General features: G+C 41.8%; 1 protein-coding gene across 1 annotated transcript; it reads right to left on the bottom strand.

Annotated features, from left to right (window-relative positions):
* Window positions 1-398: 398 nt before the first annotated feature.
* On the bottom strand, window positions 399-10587 carry LOC106601638 (prostaglandin E2 receptor EP1 subtype-like). The gene is made up of 3 exons (XM_014193976.2): window positions 10299-10587; window positions 1607-2565; window positions 399-1353 (listed from the first exon to the last, which is right to left on the bottom strand). The coding sequence occupies exons 2-3, from the start codon at window positions 2522-2524 to the stop codon at window positions 1090-1092; spliced, it is 1182 nt and encodes a 393-aa protein (XP_014049451.1). The 5' UTR covers window positions 2525-2565; window positions 10299-10587; the 3' UTR covers window positions 399-1089.
* Between the last annotated feature and the right edge of the window lie 11335 nt (window positions 10588-21922).

Here is a 21922-nt window from a genome sequence, read left to right as displayed (position 1 = left end):
CATTGGCCGATGTTATGATGACGAAGGGGAATCCGCCTCTTGACCCGCCCGTTTCAGGTTCACTTCATCCAGTTGACCAATGACTGCAAGTGTTGCTACATATTGAGAATATTAAATCACATTCAGACAAATACTGTGTACTGTATACAGATATCCTATTGAAACGATATATGTGTGTGATGCAAAAAGCCCTGCTCTATTCTCTACTTTGTCATACAGAGGCTCTCAGGTAGGTTATACTTTCGTTATGAGTCAAATAGTTTTGACCTCTACAGTAGCCTAATTCGTTCTACAAATGTTGAAATGAAACTTTATGAAGGAGCAGCTATTTATTTTGAATCACAATGAAGCAATTCCATGCAGCCATTTAAAGTAAACATAAACATTACAGTCTGGTGGGTTACAACAAAGACGATCTATTATATTGACAAGATAGTCAAGTGGCCGCTCTAACAATGGAAATACATGTCCTCAAAGATGGAAAGCAGGTGCGGGAGGCGAGATCAGGTGGGACCATTCTAGCCAATGAGAGGGCAGAAAAAGCGTATGAACAACAGGCATAACTCTGATATAAAGTACTTTTTTTCAAAGTTGCCGAAATACCACGTGTAACAACCTAACCATTACAAAACGTATATTCGATCAAATAAGCCTCACGTAGCAAATTAGCAATTACATTTTTTTGTTGACCAAATTTGACACTCATTGGCCATTCAAAAATTCCTCACTTCGTGGTCTTATTTTCATGGAAAGATTTTGGGCGGAGTAAATCCTGTCGCTTCGCCTCTTCACTGTTTAGAAGCATTTCAACACAAATACAGTAGTACAAATTAGAGACTGATACGCTTGCAGGTGTTTACAGGTCACCAAACTAAGTGAAACATCTCTATGTGTTTATGAGTTGACTATCCCATGATTGCCAACTGCTCTTCTGCTATGAGTATATGTCCACATTCTTGTACTGTAGGCCTATGCATCGATGTGCAGCATCTCAAACCTGTTTCACTTGGTGTTTTAAGTTCTCTCTTCACTCAGTTCATCACAGAGAGCGTATCCACAAATGGGAATATCTATACACACGTTCATGGGTCAGTGTAGTCCAATTCCCTGTCTGCGTGAGGCTGTAGTGCAGGAGCTGCTCTGTGTCGGGGTGGACCTGGAGTCTGGCTGGAGGATGCGGAAGACCCTGCGCAGCACAGCCCGTCTGAGCAGGATGTAGACCCAGGGGTCCAGGATCTGGTTCCAGGTGGCCATGCGGAGGCCCAACAAAACCAGCCTCTCTGACTGATGTACCGTGTGGCTGGAGCCTCGCCCGCCGCGGCAGAACTGACCCACCAGCAGAGAGATGGAGATCTGGTGATGGTGGACAGAAAAGCCACTATGTTAGGGACATAAAAGACACTGTGGGTCACTGAAAGGCACACTGTATATGAGACAGGCCTGAATCAATGAGGTGAATATGTTGTAATCTACTATTAATTTTAGAAACACTTGTGTGTCTGTGTTTAAACAAGCAAAAGCCTTGTCTACGATAAGCAGGCTACCAATGTTAAACCAGCTACAGTATAAACAAGGTCAAATGTTAGTGGAGGCTCTAGCTACTCACTAGAAACGGGCTCCAGCACACACAGGACACCATCGTGATCATTGTCAACTGGGCCATCATCTCTACATCCAGCGAGCGTAGGGGAGAGGAGGAGGTTCTTCCATATCGTCCAGGTGCTGCTGTAGTGTTTGTCCTGATGCCCTGGGAGCTGAGCCTGGCCTGCAGCAGTGCCAGCCCGCTCAGGGTGTTACAAATCAGGGAGAGGCTGAGCGCCGTGAGCCCCAGGCCGGAGAAGGTGAGGGCCAGGCTGGCGTCAGCCATGGAGAGCGGCCCGTGGACTGTCAGAAAGCACCAGGTACCAGGGAATTGGGTTGTGTAACTACCCACATCCACCAGGGGGAGCCCGGCCAGCAGCAGGGCCAAGGAGGACAGCAGGAGGACAACCAGACGCATGTGGGCCACCGTGATCAGGGCAGAGTGGAGGAGGGGCTGGGTAATGCCCATACAACGCTCCACGGCCATGGCACTGCCCAGTAATAGAGGGCACAGGCCGAAGAACACCAAGCTGGCACCGAACAGTTGGCAGAACATCCCGGCAGGCTCGGTGGTGTCACGCATTCCTGCAGCCACCCTGTGCCTCCGACTTCGACCCAGGTGCAGATGGAGGGCAAAGGCACCAGGGATCAAATTACCAGCCAGGTCGGTTAGCAGAAGAGCCCCCACTAACAGCAGGAACGGAGCTTTGGCCCGTTGTCTGAAGCGTACATAGGACTTGGCCAGGATGCCCAGGGCGCTTAGGTTGGAGAGGCCACCCAGGGTCATGGTGAAACAGGACAATCCAAAGGAAGGAGGGTTGATGGGGGGTGGCAGTGTGGTGGCATTCAGGGTCTGGATGGATGGACAGGGGCAGGAGGAGAAGTTGAGCTCTGGGAGGTGGTAGAGGACAGAGGGAGAGGAGAGGGCAGAGACTGTAGCCATGATGTCATAGAGGAGCAAGGAGTATTCAGCTTCAATGCCATCTGCAAAGAATGAGAGATATTAAGTTGAAGATTGGTTCAAACGTTTGTAAGCAAACAGTACTTGCTTATTAGATCTATGTAATCCAGCCTGGTCTCATAGACTAGACGTAACATAGTACATGTAAATCCAGGGCACACAAATTTGTATCATATGTTACGTTTGGTATGGGTACATAAGACAGATGATTACTTAAGTTGGGGTGGATGAGTGCGTGTATAACGCAAATGTCTAGCAACCCAAAGGTTGCGAGTTTGAATCTCATCACGGACAACTTTAGCATTTTAGCTAATTAGTAACTTTTCAACTACTTACTACTTTTTACCTACTTTGCAACTACTTAGCATGTTAGCTAACCATGCCCCTAACCATAGTCCTTTTAGCTAACCCTTCCCCTAACCCTAACCTTAACCCTTTAACCTAACTCCTAAACTTAACCCTACCCCTAACCCCTAACCTAGCTAACGTTAGCCACCTAGCTAGAATTCATAACATATCATACTTTTAGCAAAGTCATAACATATTGTATGTTTTTGCACATTTGTAACATTCTCCCTTTTGCAAATTTGTGACATAATACGAATTGTAATTCGTAACATATCATACGAAATGGGTGATGGACATCAACAAATTAATACTACCATATGAAACTTAACTTACTAAATGGAGTGTCATGGATTTACGTGCAGAATTATATGAAATGCTCTGAGACCAGATTGTGTAATCAGTTGTAATGGGACAGGGATGAGTACTGTCGTGACTTTAATAGAGACAATTTGAGAATCTGAGAGTCATACTTACATAAGGCCATTGAACAGTTAAAAATAAATTATGTTGAATTGTCAAAATGAAATGTCTCTCCGAAGGGAAATTAATTTTCTGCATGACTACAACTTAGTACTAATTTAATTTAACAAAACTCCTAGATATCTCAAGTGCACCTGTGTGATTACAAGCATTGTATGCTTCACTTTGAGGAGGCACATTGAGTGATTATAATAGTGACAGGTGGTCTGTGTAGGACTCTTGAGGATTTTGCATTACAACAGACCCTGATTGCACTGAAAAGACTGTAATGAGACTAATGGGAACTTGCCTGGCTCTTTCTTTGCCTCTGTGCCCTTTCAGGAACCATATCCAAACACTTACAGTGCCTTCAGAAAGTACTCAGACCCCTTGACTTTTTCCACAATTTGTTACGTTACAGCCTTATTCTAAAATTGATTACATTTTCCCCATCTTTTTTGTACACACAATACCCCAAAATGACAAAGCAAGAACAGGTTTTTTGAATTTTTTGCTAATTTATTATAAATAAAAAATGGACATATCATATTTACATAAGAATTCAAACCCTTTACTCAGTACTTTGTTGAAGCACTTTTGGCAGCGATTACAGCTTCAAGTCTTCTTGGGTATGACGCTACAAGCTTGGCACACCTGTATTTTGAGAGTTTCTCTCATTCTTTTCTGCAGATGCTCTCAAGCTCTGTCAGTTTGGATGGGGAACATCGCTGCACAGTTATTTTCCAGAGATGTTTGATTGGGTTCAAGTCCGGGCTCTGGCTAGAGACTTGTCCCGAAGCCCCTCTCTCCCGATTGCTCAGTTTGTCCAGCTGGCCAGCTCTAGGAAGAGTCTTGGTGGTTCCAAACTTCTTCCATTTAAGAATGATGGAGGCCACTGTCTTCTTGGGGACCTTCAATGCGGCAGGCGTTTTTTGGTATACATCCCCAGATCTGTGCCTCGACACAATCCTGTCTCAGAGCTCTACGGACAGTTCCTTCAACCTCGTGGCTTGGTTTTTGCTCTAACATGCACTGTCAACTGTGGGACCTTATATAGACAGGTGTGTGCCTTTCCAAATAATGTACAATCAATTGAATTTACCACAGGTGGACTACAGAGTCCTGGACTTTCTGACGGGCCGCCCCCAGGTGGTGAAGGTAGGAAACAACATCTCCACTTCGCTGACCCTCAACACTGGGGCCCCACAAGGGTGCGTGCTCAGCCCCCTCTTGTACTCCCTGTTCACCCACGACTGCATGGCCATGCACACCTCCAAGTCAATCATCACGTTTGCAGATGACACAAAGGTAGTGGGCTTGATTACCAACAACGATGAGACAGCCTACAGGGAGGAGGTGAGGGCACTCGGAGGGTGGTGTCAGGAAAACAACCTCTCACTCAACGTCAACAAAACAAAGAAGATGATCATGGACTTCAGGAAACAGCAGAGGGTGCACCACACTATCCACATCGAAGGGACAGCAGTGGAGAAGGTGTAAAGTTTTAAGTTCCTCGGCGTACACATCAATGACACACTGAAAATGTCCACCCACACAGACAGTGTGGTGAAGAAGGCACAACTGCGCCTCTTCAACCTCAGGAGGCTGAAGAAATTTGGCTTGTCACCCAAAACCCTGACAAACTTTTACAGATGCACAATCAAGAGCATCCTGTCGGGCTGTATCTCAGCCTGGTATGGCAACTGCACCGCCCTCAACCGCAAGGCTCTCCAGAGGGTGGTGCGGTCTGCACAACGCATCACCAGGGGCAAACTATCTGCCCTCCATGACACCTACAGCACCTGATGTTACAGAAAGGCCAAAAGATCATCATGGACATCAACCACCCGAGCCACTGCTTGTTCACACCGCTACCATCCAGAAGGCGAGGTCAGTACAGGTGCATCAAAGCTGAGACGAGAGACTGTAAAACAACTTCTATCTCAAGGCTATGAGACTGCTAAACAGCAATCACTTACTCAGAGAGGCTGCTGTCTACATTGAGACTCAATCACTGGCCACTTTAATAAATGGATCACTAGTCACTTTATACAATGCCACTTAACCTGTTAGGGCTAGGAGGCAGTATTGACACGGCTGGATAAAAAACGTCACATGCTAATGTAAAAAGCTGTTTTTTGATATAAATATGAACTTGATTGAACAAAACATGCATGTATTGTATAACATAATGTCCTAGGGTTGTCATCTGATGAAGATCATCAAAGGTTAGTGCTGCATTTAGCTGTCTTCTGGGTTTTTGTGACATTATATGCTAGCTTGAAAAATGGGTGTCTGATTATTTCTGGCTTGGTACTCTGCTGACATAATCTAATGTTTTGCTTTCGTTGTAAAGCCTTTTTGAAATCGGACAGTGTGGTTAGATTAACGAGAGTCTTGTCTTTAAATAGCTGTAAAATAGTCATATGTTTGAGAAATTGAAGTAATAGGATTTTTACGGTATTTGAAAATCGCATCACTGGACTAGACTGGCGGTTGCGTAATGGGACGAATTCGTCCCGCCTAGCCCAGAGAGGTTAATAATGCCACTTTAATAATGTTTAAATATCTTACATTACTCATATCACATGTATATACTGTATTTTATACCATCTTTTGCACCTTGCCTATGCCTCTCGGCCATTGCTCATCCATATACTTACATGTACATATTCTCATTCACCCCTTTTAGATTTGTGTGTATTAGGTAGTTGTTGGGGAATTGTTAGATTACTTGTTAGATATTACTGCACTGTCGGAACTAGAAGCACAAGCATTTCGCTACACTCACATTAACATCTGTTAACCATGTGTATGTGACAAATAACATTTGATTTGATTTGAATGCACTATGTATGCATGGTTACACACACCAGGCATGCACGCACACACATCAAACCCGATAACTTCAAGCCTGCCCTCAAATCTCTGCCTTAGTGTCACTCTGCACTCTCCAGGCATACATATCCCTTTTTCCAAGGTCCTCCAAGAGCACAGCTTCTGTATTTGTCGTGACAGAAATGACACATAACAAGACCCATGGGGCACCCTGGGAGCAGATAGCCGTGTGAATGGGCGATGATTACTCATCATCACAGAACTGAGTACTAGTTACGTGGTTTGGCTGATAAAAAAGAAAGACAGAAAGTCGCACACTCTAAATACTGTATGCTCCCAACAATTGAATGGGTAAACCTAATAACCAAGGATGATTTTTTGGGGCAGATTTTTGTGACAGCTGCTTTTGCTGAATAGTTACAGGCCAACAGATTGGTTTGTGGAGGTTGTTTTCAGTCCTTGCTTTGTGTATGCTTAGTCCTTGAGTAATGGTAGTCTTTTCCTGCACAACCTAGTCTCTTGCAGGGAGCATCGGGTCACATTAATTAATTGATAGACAAGTTAGAGAGATTGTTTCCGTTTAATATTATTTCACAATTGTGTTAATACACATACCTTTGAAGCACAATGTTGCATTTTTGCAACGTTTCCAGAAAATTGTTCTACAAACTTAAATACATTATTTTCATTATCAGAGGCCTATTAAAAGTATTTCTGAAGGGCAATATTTTGCATATATTTTTATTTTATTTGGATATATGCTTGGGTCTCAACGGGTTAAAGAAAGAGAGTGAAAAACAGATTGCTTACAGGGCACTTCTGAGCAGCTCAGAACAGAAAATATATGCAGGGTTATTGCTCTGTGCCCGTAGTCAACACTTGAATGAGAAAATTACTGATCTCATCACTGAACATGGCCAGCACTCAAGTCTTCATTCATTTCCTCTACAGTCTGCTAGTATAGCTGCCCAATCCACTTCAGCCATGCTAGCCTGACAGAGGATAATGATGTTTCACACTCATGAGCCAGCTCTTTTCAAACAGCAAATTACAACCATCCATCCTTACCTTTCCTTCCTTCTGCTGGGGTAAAATTACACCTGGCACAATACAGCAAAATGACATCTCCAGGTGGGCATGGGAATAATCAGTAGCTTTGTAAACTTGCTGGATAGCTTTTTTTCACTGTACTCCTTTATCCTTCTTTCTATCTGCTGCAGTTTTTTGCACCCTCTCTGTCACTCCCCTCCCCCCTTCTTTAAGAGGCTTCCTTGCCAATGAAGGTATATTCATGGAGGAACCAAGGCGAATATAAAGCTGCACATTTCAACTTGAGAGAGTAAGTAAAACTGACAAAGAACCTCCCTGATTATAAGACCACAGGTTTCATGTTAGTAGAGGCAGGGCAGTGACAATGACCTAAGACGAGCCATTAGTCGTCATGTCATCTGAAGTGAATACATTACGTTTCCCCTTGATTCTCCTTACTGCGTTGTGCTCCTGTTTGAATCACAGAACACAAGTGCTCCCTATCAAAACTAACTGCAGATGCAACCATGCTATAACAACTGCAAACACATCTCCTCCCCTCACAAACTTGAGAAGAGCTATACAAGCTAAAATACATATGAAACAGGTGTGGGTTCAAATATTATTTAGGGTATTTCACTTACTTTCAAAGACATTTTGAAGTAACTATTTTGATAGTTTTTACTTGAAAATATAAGTAGTTGAATATTGGAATGTACACTGCTCAAAAAAATAAAGGGAACACTTAAACAACCCAATGTAACTCCAAGTCAATCACACTTCTGTGAAATCAAACTGTCCACTTAGGAAGCAACACTGATTGACAATACATTTCACATGCTGTTGTGCAAATGGAATAGACAACAGGTGGAAATTATAGGCAATTAGCAAGACACCCCCAATAAAGGAGTGGTTCTGCAGGTGGGGACCACAGACCACTTCTCAGTTCCTATGCTTCCTGGCTGATGTTTTGGTCACTTTTGAATGCTGGCGGTGCTTTCCCTCTAGTGGTAGCATGAGACGTAGTCTACAACCCACACAAGTGGCTCAGGTAGTGCAGCTCATCCAGGATGGCACATCAATGCGAGCTGTGGCAAGAAGGTTTGCTGTGTCTGTCAGTGTAGTGTCCAGAGCATGGAGGCGCTACCAGGAGACAGGCCAGTACATCAGGAGACGTGGAGGAGGCCGTAGGAGGGCAACAACCCAGCAGCAGGACCGCTACCTCCGCCTTTGTGCAAGGAGGAGCAGGAGAAGCACTGCCAGAGCCCTGCAAAATGACCTCCAGCAGGCCACAAATGTGCATGTGTCTGCTCAAACGGTCAGAAACAGACACCATGAGGGTGGTATGAGGGCCCGACGTCCACAGGTGGGGGTTGTGCTTACAGCCCAACACCGTGCAGGACGTTTGGCATTTGCCAGAGAACACCAAGATTGGCAAATTCGCCACTGGCGCCCTGTGCTCTTCACAGATGAAAGCAGGTTCACACTGAGCACGTGACAGACGTGACAGAGTCTGGAGACGCCGTGGAGAACGTTCTGCTGCCTGCAACATCCTCCAGCATGACCGGTTTGGCGGTGGGTCAGTCATGGTGTGGGGTGGCATTTCTTTGGGGGGGCCGCACAGCCCTCCATGTGCTCGCCAGAGGTAGCCTGACTGCCATTAGGTACCGAGATGAGATCCTCAGACCCCTTGTGAGACCATATGCTGGTGCGGTTGGCCCTGGGTTCCTCCTAATGCAAGACAATGCTAGACCTCATGTGGCTGGAGTGTGTCAGCAGTTCCTGCAAGAGGAAGGCATTGATGCTATGGACTGGCCCGCCCGTTCCCCAGACCTGAATCCAATTGAGCACATCTGGGACATCATGTCTCGCTCCATCCACCAACGCCACGTTGCACCACAGACTGTCCAGGAGTTGGCGGATGCTTTAGTCCAGGTCTGGGAGGAGATCCCTCAGGAGACCATCCATCACCTCATCAGGAGCATGCCCAGGCGTTGTAGGGAGGTCATACAGGCACGTGGAGGCCACACACACTACTGAGCCTCATTTTGACTTGTTTTAAGGATATTACATCAAAGTTGGATCAGCCTGTAGTGTGGTTTTCCACTTTAATTTTGAGTGTGACTCCAAATCCAGACCTCCTTGGGTTGATAAATTGGATTTCCATTGATTATTTTTGTGTGATTTTGTTGTCAGCACATTCAACTATGTAAAGAAAAAAGTATTTAATAAGATTATTTCTTTCATTCAGATCTAGGATGTGTTGTTTAAGTGTTCCCTTTATTTTTTTGAGCAGTATATTTAGAAATACACTATCTAATTAACATAATACAATAATCCACATAAAAATCCTTACATTTAAAGTAGAGATATCTGTTATTTTGCATGTCTCAATCCACCACATCCGCCAATGTTGTCCTTCCGCATCTGCAGTGGAAAGTGGCAGAGCTACAGCGCTGTTTGTCAGACCAGGAGACATCCCTAAAAGGGGTCTTCTCACGAAACCGTCTGTAGCTTCTGAACCGTTTGGGCTACAAACTAATATGACTTCACTGTGGAAAGAGGAGACTCTTCCATACAAATTCATAGAAGTATGGAGGTAGTTTTGTGCCAACAAAAATAAGGGATTAAATATGTGTCCAAAAAAACAGATATCTCCTAGATATAAGACAGACACTTCAAAACTGTATTTCTTATGATTTATCTTTTTACTCTCTTTTCTTTCATTTTTGAATGTGTTATTCAATGCGTTTCTATGAGCTATAGTAGTAAAGGCCAAATTCAATTATTTATCAAATCATTTTTTATATATATTTTGTATATACTTTCTACAATTCTAAATCAAATAGCTAAATGATCCATAGTATGACCATCTTAAAACAATTCCATATGTTAGCTTAGTAACCCCCCCCCACCCCTATTTTGATTGATGAGATGACATAGTCAAGTTAGAACCTAATTGTGGCATAGCTAATTAAAATAACTGAACCAATGTAAGTAATTGAACCAATGTTTTGAATATTTTATTAAGCAATTGCATGCCTAGTGCCAACATGATTATTCCTGAGTTAATCACACTTACCTTACACAATCAGTCGGGCATGGTTCTTCATATGAAAGTCACTTTGTGGAATGATACAGAATGCAGGATTGATGGATGAGGTGCGAAGGTCTTACCCATCCGATACCCAAATCAGCCTCTCTTGTCTGCAGCTGTGCCAGCATGAGTCTGTCAAACTCAATTCTGCAGGCAGATGAGCACCATCTCTTCTCTCATTACCATAGTCCAGTCACTGAGACACTCATTGTGACACTCATTTCCTCTCTTTCTCTCTGAGTCTAGATCTCCTCTCGCTCTCCACTCTCTCTCCCCCTTCCCAACCCCCTCTCTCTGACTCTTCTGTCACTTTTATCTGATCTTCGCCTGCAGGACTTGCATAATCTTCTCTCTTAGCCCCTCTCTGGGTGTCTGAGCCCTCCTACTGTCCATCTAATTATAATTCTCACATATTTTCTCATGTTTTCTCTTTATCACAGACATCATCACCAGGATGTTCTGCCTAATAAAGTCTCTGGTCTGTCTGTGATAACGATTATAAGTACCAGCTGGGCTGCAGGGGGTCAGATGTGTGGCTGTGTGGTCCTGTCACCTTTTTGCCTCCACTAATAATTCTAATTGGTTTCAGTATAAAAAGGTTGTCAAGTAACATATTAGATACATTTTTCATTCCAGTCTCTTATTAGCCGCTTAGGCAATTTTCTAAGATATAATACCATTTAGGGAAGAATACAGAGTTGTTTTAATGGTAATATTTTTGTTGTTTCACAGTAGTACTTTGTGAGGAGAAAAGTTCAAAGCTAAAAGAGCTTCTTCATGGAAAATTTGATTGGTAGATATTAGATAATTGGTAGACAATTACATTTCAAAAGGAACTGTAGAGCACCCATATTTAAACGTTTTCATAAAGTATAAAGTATCAGATAAAACAATTTGCAAACATTCAAAACCATCTTCAGACCATTTACTAGACAGGACAGATTTATTTTTATTTATTTTTCAACGTAAAATCTAAAAAGGTTTTGTTAATTTCTTTACAGGTCTGGTAGGTAACACAAAGATAAGGCAAGGTACCAACACCATAGGCAAGGTACCAACACCACTGTTCAACACCATAGTACACTCAAAGCTCATCACTAAGCTAAAGATCCTGGGACTAAACACCTCCCTCTACAACTGGATCCTGGACTTCCTGACGGGCAGCCCCCAGGTGGTGAGGGTAGGTAGCAACACATCTGCCACGCTGATCCTCAACACTGGAGCCCCCCAAGGGTGCGTGCTCAGTCCCCTCCTGTACACCCTGTTCACCCACGATTGCATGGCCAGGCACGACTCCAACACCATCAGGAAGTTTGCAGACAACACAACAGTGGTAGGCCTGATAACCGACAACGACGAGACAGCCTATAGGGAGGAGGTCAGAGACCTGGCCGGGTGGTGCCAGAATAACAACCTATCCCTCAACGTAACCAAGACTAAGGAGATGATTGTGGACTACAGGAAAAGGAGGACCGAGTATGCCCCCATTCTCATCGACGAGGCTGTAGTGGATCAGGTTGAGAGCTTCAAGTTCCTCAGTGTCCACATCACCAACAAACTTGAATGGTCCAAACACACCAAGACAGCCGTGAAGAGGGCACGACAAAGCCTATTCCCCCTCAGGAAACTAAAAAGATTTGGGATTGGTCCTGAGATCCTCAAAAGGTTCTACAGCTGCAACATCGAGAGCATCCTGACGGGTTGCATCACTGCCTGGTACGGCAATTGCTCGGCCTCCTACCGCAAGGCACTACAGAGTGTAGTGCGTATGGCCCAGTACATCACCAGGGCTAAGCTGCCTGCCATCCAGGACCTCTACACCAGGCGGTGTCAGAGGAAGGCCCTAAAAATTGTCAAAGACCCCAGCCATATCCCTTTGGTCTCCTTTCCAGAGTTTTAACAGAGCCCTGCTTAGATTTTATATTTGTCACTGACTACCACCAATGTGCTATCATGAGAATGATTATTGAGAGATCTCTTAATAACTAAATAGATTCACTGTTGCTATTAAAGTCATTCAAAGGGTAGGTTTAACAGAGCAAATTAAATGTAACCATACTTCATAAAGCATAATCATCAATGATACTATTTAGGCCTATAGCATTTGTGAAGTCATCAACAACTATTGTTTGAATTCAAACCAGGTTTCAACTAAAACTAGACAATACATATAGGCGTAGGGTTTCAAGCATTGGTTGATTTCAAATTGAATCTACGAGTTAATATTTAACATTTTGGATACATGTCTTCATCTCAACCAAAAATCTAATGTAGCCCTTTTCCTGCAGCCAAATGACCAAATCACCCTCTAGTGGCCTCATGGGTGGAATGTTATTGATATTTTATTAAACATAAACCATTTTTAAAGTCCGAAAATCTGGTGTTTCTTTCTCAAACCGTTTTGTTATATTTCAGTCTTCTGTGATGTACAGTTGAAGTCGGAAGTTTACATACACTTAGGTTGGAGTCATTAAAACTTGTTTTTCAATCACTCCACAAATTTCTTGTTAACAAACGATATTTTTGGCAAGTCGGTTAGGACATCTACTTTGTGCAGTACACAAGTAATTTTTCCAACAATTGTTTACAGACAGATTATTTCACTTATAATTCACTGTATCACATTTCCAGTGGGTCAGAAGTTTACATACACTAAGTTGACTGTGCCTTTAAACAGCTTGGAAAATTGCAGAAAATTAAGTCATGGCTTTTAGAAGCTTCTGATAGGCTAATTGACAGTCATTTTAGTCAATTGGAAATGTACCTGTGGATGTATTTCAAGGCCTACCTTCAAACTCTTTGATTGACGTCATGGGAAAATCAAAAGAAATCAGCCAAGACCTCAGAAAAAAAATGTAGACCTCCACAAGTCTGGTACATCCTTGGGAGCAATTTCCAAATGCCTGAAGGTACCACGTTCATCTGTACAAACAATAGTACACAAGTATAAACACCATGGGACCACGCAGCCATCATACTGCTCAGGAAGGAGACGCGTTCTGTCTCCTAGAGATGAACGTACTTTGGTGCGAAAGTGCAAATCAATCCCAGAACAACAGCAAAGGACCTTGTGAAGATGCTGGAGGAATCAGGTACAAAAGTATCTATATCCACAGTAAAACGAGTCCTATATCGGCCTAACCTGAAACGCCGCTCAGCAAGGAAGAAGCCACTGCTCATAAACCGCCATAAAAAAGCCAGACTACGGTTTGCAACTGCACATGGGGACAAAGATCATACTTTTTGGAGAAAAAAGTATGATCTTTGTCTGATGAAACAAAAATAGAACTGTTTGGCCATAATGACCATCGTTATGTTTGGAGAAAAAAGGGGGAGGCTTGCAAGCCGAAGAACACCATCCCAACCGTGAAGTACAGGGGTGGCAGCATCATGTTGTGGGGGTGCTTTGCTGCAGGAGGGACTGGTGCACTTCACAAATAGATGGCATCATGAGGCAGGAAAATTATGTGGATATATTGAAGCAACATCTCAAGACCTCAGTGTCATGACGTTGGCCTGATGAGGGAGGTTTATGACCCCCATAAATACCTTTCCCCTTTTCTCTCTCTCTACTCTATAGAGTTGACTCTTGTAAAGCCTTTGTTAACATTGAGAGAGAGTCTGGTGACATCAAAAGATGGGAAACGGAACCATATTTTGGTAATCCAACCAGTTGAAAATATGCTTTGGGACTTAATGAATATAACGTCAGTTCAGTTGGCGTCTGAGAAATGATTACTGATGATAGGACGACATAAACTGTATCTTGGAAAATCTACACATTCTAGTTAACAGATTCACATGGAATTTTTGTGCAATTTAAATGTTTAAATATTAAACTATTTGTGAAAACATGAAATGTAATTTTTAGCTTCTTAATGAGAGAACGGTTTGTCAGAAGAACACCACTCTGCTCACTCAGAGGCCCCGCCCAAGTGAACAGACATGGGATGTAAACTATGAAACACACCCTTCTTTCACCACTATATAAACCCGTTGACGAAAATGTAACTTCCTGTTCCAAGGATGTGTGGACTTGAGGTCCCCATGTTGAAAGGACAAAGACCACCTACAGAACTAAGCCAACCTCAGCAAGAACCTAACAAAATTAGCATTGAATTTCAATGTGAAGGTGACGACCTACACGCCGGAAGGATGAATTTCGACTATACCAGCCGGAATATAGCATGAGCTTAAAGTATGGCAACTTAGTATGAACTTTGAACTCTTTTTCACTAAAGAAGTGATACCTCCTAGCCGTTGCGTTAGCGCAGAAACTGTAGACGTGGGCTAGGAGAGGACGGACAGAGTATCTGTCTACCACACGACGACGGTACTACCAAGTATCCGTTCTACCACCAGACATTCTTCAAAGGACAACCCGGTCTACTATCTACGACCAATCTACCGAAGCGCAGCTCAGAGTAAATATTTCTTGCATTTTCCTTTTTCAAATGGGTGGTAATTTAGAATGCATAAGATACTGTATTTACGATAGCATAGCTTCTCCCTTTGTTACTCAGTCTTCCCTCTCTTTCATTCAAAACCCAACCCCCTTTCTTTGTGTAACCAGCCGTCATATCTGTTCCGTCCACTAGGGATGTTTTCCTTCATGACATAATTTGTAATCAATGTATGATCCATTCTGTGTAGATGTAATTCTGTGTGATTATTTAGGTATTTAGTAAATAAATAATTAAACTAAATGTTGTATTGCTGATTCACCTTGTTAGCCAGGGTTCGTGAAGATAACCAAGAATTTACAACTTTCAGATGAGACTAAATAAAGTGACGATTGAATATTGACTGCTATTGATGTAAAAGATTACTAGGTCTTTAAGAGTTTATTCGGAAGATAGCAGCTCTATAAACATTATTTCGTGGTGCCCCGACTTTCTAGTTAATTACGTTTACCTGATTAGCTTAGTCAGGTAATATTAATTACAGAGAAATGATTTTATACAATAGCATGTCATATCACTTAATCCGGCATAGCCAAAGACATATCAGTCAGGAAGTTAAAGCTTGGTCGCAAATGGGTCTTCCAAATGGACAATTACCCCAAGCATACTTCCAAAGTTGTGGCAAAATGGCTTAAGGACAACAGTCAAGGTATTGGAGTGGCCATCACAAAGCCCTGACCTCAATCCCATAGAAAATTTGTGGGCAGAACTGAAAAAGTGTGTGCGAGCAAGGAGGCCTACAAACCTGACTCAGTTACACCAGCTCTGTCAGGAGGAATGGGTCGAAATTCACCCAACTTATTGTGGGAAGGCTACCCAAAATGTTTGACCCAAGTTGAACAATTTAAAGGCAATGCTACCAAATACTAATTGAGTGTATGTAAAGTTCTGACCCACTGGGAATGTGATGTAAGAAATAAAAGCTGAAATAAATAATTCTCTCTACTATTATTTTGACATTTCACATTCTTAAAATAAAGTGGTGATCCTAACTGACCTAAGACAAGGACTTTTTACTAGGATTAAATGTCAGGAATTGTGAAAAACTGAGTTTAAATGTATTTGGCTAAGGTGTATGTAAACTTCTGACTTCAACTGTATATAATGTGTAATTTTGGGAGGCAAACTCAAAATGGAATACATTTCAACTCTTTATCTGGCATTTTTTTAAGACCATAACTAAAGTAGATTTGTTTAAGACTATTAAGAAATACACTGTGTGACCCTGATTCAACACACTGCAGTAAAAGTTTCAAGCATAGGACTAAACCAAATCAAATGTCACGTCTGTCTGAAGAAGGGGACCAAAGCGCAGCGTGTGTATCGGTCCACATTTTATTTAAACTGTGAAACTATGCAAGACACACAAATAAACTACTATACAAAATAACAAACCGTGACGAAGAGGTGAAACATACACTACCTCAAAATACAATCTCCCACAAACCCAGGTGGGAAAAACAACTACTTAAGTATGATCTCCAATTCGAGACAACGATGACCAGCTGCCTCTAATTGGAGATCATCCCAAAAGAAAAATATAGAAATACAGAAACAAGAACATGACAACATAGAAAATCTATACTAGACACAACCCCATCACGCCCTGACCTACTCTACCATAGAAAATAAAAGCTTCTATGGTCAGGACGTGACATCAATGTTGATTTAAAGTGCATTAAAAGTTTGATTTGATTTGGTCCTATTCTTTCACTTAGATTTTTTGTTGAGATGGAGACGTGAATCAAATGTATGTATTATTAATTAATAAAGCCAGACCAAGTCAGTGGCACAGAAAATACATCTCCTTTAAATGTTGATATTTGGTTGCGTTGACAACCAAACACAATTCAGTATGTAATACAGTAAATAGCCTATTAACTTGTTAACAAGTTGGATTCACGTCTCCAACTAAACCAAAAATAAAAGTTCAAGAATAGCCAGTGGCTCAGATGAAACTATCCAAGCATTAGATAGATCTCCTTTAGCCTAAATGTTTATATTTGGTTGCATTGTCAACCAAGCCAAACACAATTCAATATTACTTTTGCAATACAGTAAATTGCCGGAAATTAAGGCTATCTTACAAACTAATGTACCAGTATTTATTCAACCTTAAAATTAGTAATATTCATGGCCACATTTTGAGGTTACTGTAACTATAAATGTCTTACGTAATCATAGAAAGGGTGCATGTTCAAGATAGTACGCGAAGGTTGCAGGTCTGTGGAGATCTTCACAATTTTTATAATAATCTGTGCAAAATCTCAAACAGCATTGATCACTTGCACTATATATTTTTTATGTAATCTGAACTGCAATCCAGGTCATTTGGTTGTGCTATTAGATGAAGGACAGTGATAACACTTTAAGTTGTTTTATAAATACAAAATATATGACATTGTATTTTGAACTTTGTTGTTATTTAAATGGTTGAAACCACATTGATAAGAGATTTTGATGACAACTAGACCAAAAACCAAACATTGTTTTTCAATTGGAATTTGTTTGTGCTTTTAGATGGTTGAAAGCATAGTGAATACACATTGGGAATTCAACAAACTTCTGGCTGTCTTTTTGAGTGGGTGAATAAAGGTTGAAATCTCATGGATCAACGTTTCAACCAAATATTACCCAAATTTCCACGTTGAAATTACGAAGGTATGCCCAGTGGGGTGATTGTGTTCCATCTGAGCAGATGAAGAGTATTAACAGCAGAGAGAGGGAAGGAAGGACACTCTCCTTCTGCTTCTATATTCCTATCCATCTTTTGCTCTGTATGGGACTCCTGGCCAGGTGAATAGCACTAACACAAAGGGCAGTTGGAGTTGGAGAGAGGGATAGAGGAGGATTGGAGAGAAGTAAAAATACAGGGAGAGGAGAAGAGAGAAAGTTGGGGTTGCAGGCTTTGATAATGACCTTCATTCAAGGATTGATATATACACTCTAGATGACTGACAGGGGGCACTGTTTTGAGCCTACACGCCTCCATCTTGGCACTCCCCCACCATTATAACCAATATTTTGTAAGCTAAAGAAATGCATTTATTTGTCTTGTTTTTGCCATGTTTATTATATTATAGACACCTTAATGCATACTTTTAGATTATATAATGTGAGTTAAACATAAACATTTAAAATTGTAAAAATATGTTCATGAATTTTCCTTGAAGTATCCTTTTTAGAAAGTACTGTACTTACTGTCCCCACTACAACAACAAAAATACTGAAAACCTTTTCCTGCAGTCTGACCAAAACCCTTTTCCAACACCCTTTTCCTGACCAAAACCCTATAGTGGCCTCGTGGGTGGAAAGTTATTAATATTTTTCATGACTTAATAATGAATAAACATTATTTCAAAAATCCCGCCAGAAAATCCGGTTTTTATGTCATTGTATTAACATTTTGGCTACGAATAAATCGACTTCTAGATAAATATTCTGCGCAGAACATATGCACGCACATTCGATTTATACAGCCTTTGACCTTTACAACAATGTATAACATGTCCTATTCGGTTGAAGTATTACGACATAGCAGACATAGCATGTATGCGTATCCCTCCCTATGCAGTGATTTAGCATGTGCCTCTCACACAACACAGTATTGCACACGGTTTGTATGCTGTGCTTTTGTATCTATCTGGTAAACAATTGGATAGGTCTTTGTCATTCAACAGCATCATATTCAGTCTATCCTTATTTGAGTCACATATACATGGCCAGTACTGCCCATCCCCCACCAAAATGCATTGACCCTGACAGTTGCTGTTCAGCATGGAGGCTTGTTTTGGTGGAAGACGCATTCAAGCAAGAAAGGGATGGCCTTATTCTGCTGGGTAGACACTTGTAAGTAGCAACGTTGGATATGTTTATTGATTATTAGTGTTATTGTTATAGCTAGAATGTGTAGTTATTGCTATAAATGTTAGTTACATAGTGCATTCAGGATTCATAGAACACCATTGTAGCCGGTAACATAAGACACATTATAATGCAAACACAAAGTTCAGATTAAAATATATTATATAACAAAATACGTATGACATGTAAATATGGAATTCTGTCAGCTCTGTTTATGACATTTCTTTTGGTCACAGAAAATGTATAACTTTATTGCCGGAGAAAATTGAACTCAAGATGCTAGTCTGCCAAGAGACTCAACTAGCAATTCCATTACTTCCTGTAATTCGCGCTTGCGCAGTGAAGATTCAGGCAGAAATCAATGGAAAATGGTCACGTTCTAAGCTACAGGAAGTAATGTTATTTTGAGTAAAAGTTGAGTATCATGTTTTTCTATTTAGTGTAGCTCGCCCAAGTCGGAGAATCTTCTATCAACTACTTTCCATTCCCTGTGCACTGCCATAAGTGATATAAACAACAAAGTAAATCACAAAAAACATGTTTATTTCAGCCTGTTCAATGTGAATTGTTCAATAGCATAAGCAGTTTGATGCATATTTTATTGGAAACAAGTTGCTGTGATAATGTTAGGCCTATCTGTCTTAGGGCTGGCTAAGGCTACCACACATTTTGGGGCTGTTTTGCTTCCGCTGGTCCTGGGACCCTTGTTAAAGGTCAACGGCATCATGAACTCTACAAGTACCAGGACATTTAAGTCAAAAACCTAGTTGCCTCTGCCAGCAGGCTGAAATTTGGCGGCAAGTGGATCTTCCAGCAAGACGATGACCACAAGCACACATCAAAATCTACAAAGAAATGGTTAATTGGCCACAAAATGTAAATTTTGCAATGGCCATCTCAGTCTCTGGACTTGAACCACATTGAACACCTGTGTCTTGAATTGAAGAGGGCAGTCCATAAGTGCAGACCGAAGGACATCAAGGATCTGGAAAGATTCTGTATGGAAGAATAGTCTAAGATCCCTCCCAATGTGTTCTCCAATCTCATAAAACATTATAAAAAGGCTAAGCACCATTATCCTCGCAAGGGGATTTTTTATTTATTTATTTCACCTTTATTTAACCAGGTAGGCCAGTTGAGAACAAGTTCTCATTTACAACTGTGGTCTGGCCAAGATAAAGCAAAGCAGTGCGACACAAACAACACAGAGTTACACATGGGATAAACAAACATACAGTCAATAACACAATAAAAAAATCTATATACAGTGTGTGCAAATGTAGTAACATTAGGGAGGTAAGGCAATATATAGGCCATAGTGGCGAAATAATTACAATTTAGCATTAACACTGGAGTGATAGATGTGCAGAAGATGATGTGCAAGTAGAGACACTGGGGTGCAAAGGAGCAAAAATAAATAACAATATGGGGGATGAGGTAGTTGGGTGGGTTATTTACAGATGGGCTGTGTACAGGTGCAATGATCGGTAAGCTGCCCTGACAGCTGGTGCATAACGTTAGTGAGGGAGAAATAAGACTCCAGATTCAGTTATTTTTGCAATTCGCTCCCGTCATTGGTAGCAGAGAACTGGAAGGAAAGGCGGCGAAAGGAAGAGTTGGCTTTGGGGATGACCAGTGAAATATACCTGCTGGAGCGCATGCTATGGGCGGGTGCTGCTATGGTGACCAGTGAGTTGAGATAAGGCGGGGCTTTACCTAGCAAAGACTTACAGATGACCTGGAGCCAGTGGGTTTAGCGACGCATATGAAGTGAGGGCCAGCCAAGGAGAGCATGCAGGTCGCAGTGGTGGGTATTATATGGGGCTTTGTTGACAAAACAGATGGCACTGTGATAGACTGCATCCAATTTGCTGTGTTGGAGGCTATTTTGTAAATGACATCGCCGAAGTCGAGGATCGGTAGGATAGTCCGTTTTACGAGGGTATGTTTGGCAGCATGAGTGAAGGATGCTTTGTTGCAAAATAGGATGCTGATTCTAGATTTAATTTGAAGAGCATGCATTTAGTTTTACTTGCATTTAAGGGCAGTTGGAGGTCACGGAAGGAGTGTTGTATGGCATTGAAGCTCGTCTGGAGGTTTGTTAACACAGCGTCCAAAGAAGGGCCAGAAGTATACAGAATGGTGTTGTCTGCATAGAGGTGGATCAGAGAATAACCGGCAGCAAGAGCGACATCATTGATATATACAGAGAAAAGAGTCGGCCCAAGAATTGAACCCTGTGGCATCCCCATAGAGACTGCCAGAGGTACGGACAACAGGCCCTCCGATTTGACACACTGAACTCTATCTGAGAAGTAGTTGGTGAACCAGGCGAGGCAGTCATTTGAGAAACCAAGGCTGTTGAGTCTGCCGATAAGAATGCAGTGATTGACAGAGTCAAAAGCCTTGGCCAGGTTGATGAAGACGGCTGCATAGTATTGTCTTTTATCGATGGCGGTTATGGTATCATTTAGGACCTTGAGCATGGCTGAGGTGCACCCATGACCCGCTCGGAAACCAGATCGCACAGGGGAGAAGGTACGGTGGGATTTGAAATGGTCGGTGATCTGTTTGTTAACTTGGCTTTCGAAGACTTTAGAAAGGCAGGGTAGGATAGATATAGGTCTGTAACATTTTGGGTCTAGAGTGTCTCCCCCTTTGAAGAGGGGGATGACTGTGGCAGCTTTCCAATCTTTAGGAATCTCAGACGATGTGAAAGAGAGTTTGGAGTTTTTGGAGTTTGTGCTACAGGATGCAAGTTTCTGTTTGAAAAAGCTAGCCTTAGCTTTCCTAACTGCATTGGTTCCTAACTTCCCTGAAAAGTTGCATATCACAGGGGCTATTCGATGCTAATGCAGTACACCACAGGATGTTTTTGCGCTGGTCAAGGGCAGTCAAGTCTGGAGTGAACCAAGGGCTATATCTGTTCTTAGTTACATTTTTTTGAATGGGGCATGCTTATTTAAGATGGTGAGGAAAGCACTTTTAAAGATTAACCAGGCATCCTCTACTGACGGAATGAGGAAGGTGCACAAAGTATTCTTTAACAATTATTTACAATTTTATTTTTATAAAACAATATAATTTTCTATTTTTATTTAGCATACATTATAGCTCAGTATTTGTATTTATTTTATGCAGTCTGTTTTACTCATCTTTATCAAGGGTTCCAATAATTTTGGAGGTGACTGTTTATAAGCAATTATAATAAATCAAGGTACTTCAAGGCGAACATTTCTAATTTCCTGTTTTCATACCATGTGACTCTGACTAGCAAACCCA

Source organism: Salmo salar, chromosome ssa03, assembly GCF_905237065.1.
Source record: "Salmo salar chromosome ssa03, Ssal_v3.1, whole genome shotgun sequence".
Classification (NCBI taxonomy): domain Eukaryota; kingdom Metazoa; phylum Chordata; class Actinopteri; order Salmoniformes; family Salmonidae; genus Salmo; species Salmo salar.
The sequence above is the reverse complement of the archived record's forward strand: the minus strand, read 5'-3'. Positions and strand labels throughout refer to the sequence as shown.